Here is a 4,790-nt window from a genome sequence, read left to right as displayed (position 1 = left end):
GTGTGTGTGTGTGTGTGTGTGTGTGTGTGTGTCAGTGTGCGCGTGTCTGGCTCAGTGCGCGTGTGTGTCCTGCAGCGCTACATGGACAGCTAATTGTATTTTAATTATAAAAGCATCAACTCAGACAGGTTCCTCCTCCTCCTCCTCCTCCTCCTCCTCCTCCACAAAGACGAAGTCAATGAAGCGTCAAAGTTTGTTTTCAGCCTGCTGCCTTTATGCAAACAAACTCGCCGCCTTCACATGACATTTCAACTCCAAATTAACTCCGCCGCGCCAACGAGAACGCGGCGGGAAAGACGTCGCGTGACCGTGTTGCATTTCGGCACGTTGAAGTCGACTCATGCGCGTGATTGATAGCCGGGCAGACAAAATGGCTCCCCTTCAGGCATCTGCATGGACACCTGCTGGCTCGAGGTGGCACCAAATATTTTTAGGGACTCCACATCTAGACAGCGATTGTCACTTGATTTGTGACATGGTGTGGTTTGTTGTTTGGTGAGTTTTGAGTTTCTGGCTATTTTAATGCTTTTGTCACATAATTGATTTTTTGGGCATGTTTTTGGTCATTGTGTCAACATAGGAGGGCATAGTGCCAAACTATTTGCCAATCGAGAACGTCTTGGTCCCGGTCTCTGAATAGAAAGGACTCAGTGTTGTTCTTGAATGGTCATCTTTCTCGGGAAAAAAATGAATAAATATACATTTTGGGGGGTGTTGTATTATGATAGGCAGACATGTTGCGAAAATCATTGCACATCTCGAATCTTTAATTTGACATCTGACAGTGATGGGGTTTTTTTGGGTGGTGTTTTGTCTTTTTTTTTTGTCGATCTTTTATCTTGTTATTGAAAATGGACACTTTGTTTTGTGATATTTTTTGATCATGCGTCATCATTTCACTTCATATTTCCAAAGTTATTGCAAATCTTGAATGCCTTTGACGGGAGCTTTAATTTCATGTACGATGAGATGCAGTTTACACTTCGTCGATTTCTATGTTGTTATTGGATCGTAGCACTTTTTGTCATGTGAAGTTTTTGGTCGTTGATTCATTCGGAGGACTTATTTCCAAAATTATTGCAATCGTAGAATGCCTTCGTCACGGGCTTTAATTTTATTTCTGACAACTTGATGCGTTTTAAGATCATCTTTTACCATTTTACCGAATGACTTTATTGAGTGACTGGTGATGTTGTCAAGCAAAAAAAAAAAAAAGTTCTTTGGTCATTTTAATATCATACAAGGTCCTATTGCCAAACTTGTCATAGATAGTGAAAGCCTTCATCGCTTGATATCCGACTTGAATTTTTTTTTTTTTTTTTTTTGTAGTTTGTTGATTTCTACCTTCTGTCACTGAATACTGGCACTTTGTAGACAGGATTTTTATTTATTTATTTATTTTTTGGGGTCGTTGCCTCATTATTCGAGGATTTATTGACGAAATAACTGCACACCCTGAAAGCCATCGATGCGGCCTTGGATATGATATGCGACTTGCCATAGTTCATCTTTTTTTTTTTTTTCATCGTTAATGACATCGTTAATAATGTAACATTGTAACTTCTGTTTCCCAGCTGCCGCAGCGCCGGGTGACCTTCTCCACTGCCAACCAGGCGCAGGACCTGCAGGATGCTTCCCAGCACAGCTACTACGACAGCGGGCTGGACGAGTCGGAGACTCCCAGTTCCAAGTCGTCGTCCGGGCCTCGGATCGGCCCGCTGGCGCTGCCTGAGGACCACTACGAGCGCACCACGCCCGACGGCAGCATCGGCGAAATGGAGCACCCCGAGAACGGTGAGTTTCCTCCTCGCCGCCTGATTTTGACCAAGTTTATGATAGTAGATGGCGGGAATCCCGTGGTCTAATCGGATTTCCGCCATTCCCCGTGCAACGCAATCAATATGCAACATAATCAAGTCCCACGGCTCAGCGCATTAACATCACAATTATGCAAATGACGAACGGCCCAACCTTCCATCAGCTCCACTTAAGGATCCACAGGGGGAGGATTGTCGGGGAAACTGGAATTGGGTTGGCGCTCGTTAACGTTTTTGTCAGCCCGACGGCGACGTGTCGGCTTGCTTTGGCGTGCGCGCCCGGTTTAAAGTGCCGGCTTGGAACGCTAACAAGCTAAAGTCATACATGTTTTTTCATCCTTGCGTCAACATCGAAGGGCATATTGTCCAAAATAATTGCAGGTTAAAATGCCTTTGTCACAGTCTGTAATTTGATGCGACTCAAAAGGGTTTGTTGGTTGTGCATTTATGTAAATATGTCTGGAAATGGTGTGATTGGTGACGTTTTCAAGCAAATGATACGTATTTTGTGGTCATCGTGTCATCACAGGATATATTGTCATGCATGTTGTTTTCAATGCAGCTGTAGAAAGCCTTCGGCACGCGCCTTAATTTGATATGTGACTCAATTTTGTTGGTTATCATTTTTTTTACCTTGTTACTGAATATCTATTGTTTGAGTCGTAACATTTTTCAGCAATACAAACTTAAAAAAAAATCATTTTCTGAACTAGAATGCCTTTGTTGCATTCTTGAATTTGATATGTGACTCCGTGTGGGTTGCTGGTTGCACATTTTTATTTTGATCATTTCATCATCATACGAGGGCATGTTGTAAAAAGAATTGCAGATCGACAAAACAATAGTTGCAGACATTTTTTTGGGGACACTCGACTCAATCTGGATGATTACTGAAGCGCTACTGCATAATTGGCCACATGTTTAAGCAACTTTGTTTATTGATGAGTGTACAAGGGCGTGTTGCAAATTTAATTGCAGACCTTTGTTGCGGCCTTTTAATTTTAATGTGTGACTTGATGTGCTCTATTGGAGTTTTTTTTTTGACCTCGCTACTAAATCTTTTTATTGTGTAATGGGTAACACTGCGGCAAAAAGCATCAACGTACGATTCAAATTTTTTAAATGACTTCTCATCCTGGAATTAAGAGCAACTAACCGGAATTAGCCTTGCAAAGCGCTCAAGTCCTGGAGGGTTCACTCGTCCATCCAACCATCCATCATTAGGCTTAATTATGAATCGTATTGAAATATATATGATCATATTATATTTAATGAAACACTTTTTAAGAGCACGTTCTGCCTTCAAACGTCACCACCTTGTCGGGGTCAGAGTTCATTAAGCAAGTGAATGCACTGAAGTAGAAATACTGGTCGGAAGACACGTCTGCTAATTGAATTGGACTTTTTGGCATTGTGCTCGTGCATGTTTAAGCAGAAATAATCAAGGCAAATGGACCAAATGATAAATGTTGCCTCAGTGGACAATGAAATGCAATTTTAAGTGCGGAACACGGATGCAAATGAGCTCCTGATGTACGCGCGTTGCATTTATTGACCACACGCTTACACACACACAGACACACACAGACACACACACACACACACACACACACACACACACACACACACACACACGCACACACACACACTTGCACATCTCTCGGACTGGATATGCACTGCTATTTTGGTTAACAATTTAATTTTAATGGAACTTTTGTACTGCAGTTTGTACTGCAGGTGTCATTTCCAGTATGGTGAATAGAATGGGGACTAAATTGAGTTGAACTGTGGAAAGGACATCATTTTATGTCGTGCATATTAATTGGACGCTGGTGCGATTGGTCTCCATGCTAACGGCGACGATCTGGAAAGGAACACGCAAAAGGATGACAGATAACGGCATCGCTCCATCTTTTAGCTCGATAGCATGAAGAAGCACGCTCACATGTGATGGGAGAGGCCCATGGATGATAATCTGGATGCAATCCAAATTGCCGGCCCATATCACCGTAATCCGTCCATCAGAGAGGAAACACGTCCATCTGGCGAGGCGCTCCCCCCGACCCCCCCTCGCCAGCGTGTCGCTTGCTACGTACATGTTAGCTACATGCTTCGTGAACCACGAGGTGCAGATAACATCCTTGAAAGGAAAACTGCATTGACAAGTTCAAAGAGTTCCCGGGTGTCTTTCACAAAACCTCTCAGGCATTCTTGTCAAAATCCAGAAAGGAGAAACAAGACATTTAACATCCACTTGTCACACACTGCTTGAAATCTCTCAGTTTCTATACATGCTTGCTTGTGTGTTTTTGTGTGTGTGTGTGTGTGTGTGTGTGTGTGTGTGTGTGTGTGTGTGTGTGTGTGTGCGTGCGTGCGTGCGTGCATGCGTGCGTGCGTGCATGGGTAAAGTCTTAAGATATGGGAAAACAAAAGTGCGTGAAGGACTGCGTGTGATTGTGTGTTTGTTAGCTACGTGCATGTGTGTCTGAGGGAGAGTACGATAGTGAGTTTGAGAGAGGCGTGTGCGCAGTGTGTGTTATGACAAGGGAAAACAAACGCGTGTGAGAGAGAGTGCATGTGTGTGTGACAGTGTTTGTGTGTGCGAAATGGCGGTATTTTTGTGTGTGTGAGAGTGGGTATTCGTATGTGAGTGTGAGAGTTTACTTGTGAGATTTTGTCTCTGTACGTATTGTAGGAGTGTGCGTGGGTGTACATTTGTGAAGGTCTTTTGTGTGTGTCTGCGCATGTGTACGTCTGTGAGCTTTAATGTGCGGAGGACAGGAACAAAGTGAGGATGATGAAGATGAAGAGTGCAGATAGAAAATCTCACTCGGGCTGATGCGGACGGAAGATAAAAGTACACACACACACACACACACACACACACACACACACAGCATCAGCCCACCATTTTGTGCCTCCTGTCGCTGGCACAACTCTCAGCGGCCCTCATTGCAAACCCCCCCCCCCCAC

General features: G+C 43.7%; 1 protein-coding gene across 2 annotated transcripts in view; it reads left to right on the top strand.

Moving 5' to 3' along the window:
* LOC109516561 (protocadherin-1-like) overlaps window positions 1-4,790 on the top strand; it is a 112,255-nt gene that overhangs the window by 61,961 nt on the left and 45,504 nt on the right. For both annotated transcript variants that reach the window (XM_019871215.1, XM_019871216.1), the window contains exon 4: window positions 1,575-1,794. In XM_019871215.1, the coding sequence (XP_019726774.1) occupies window positions 1,575-1,794 (220 nt within the window). The remainder of the gene's footprint in view (window positions 1-1,574; window positions 1,795-4,790) is intronic.

The sequence above is a fragment of the Hippocampus comes genome, unplaced genomic scaffold (genome assembly GCF_001891065.2).
Source record: "Hippocampus comes isolate QL1 unplaced genomic scaffold, H_comes_QL1_v1.1 scaffold83, whole genome shotgun sequence".
Classification (NCBI taxonomy): domain Eukaryota; kingdom Metazoa; phylum Chordata; class Actinopteri; order Syngnathiformes; family Syngnathidae; genus Hippocampus; species Hippocampus comes.
Note: the sequence above shows the minus strand (reverse complement) of the source record. Positions and strands in the feature narration are given on the sequence as shown.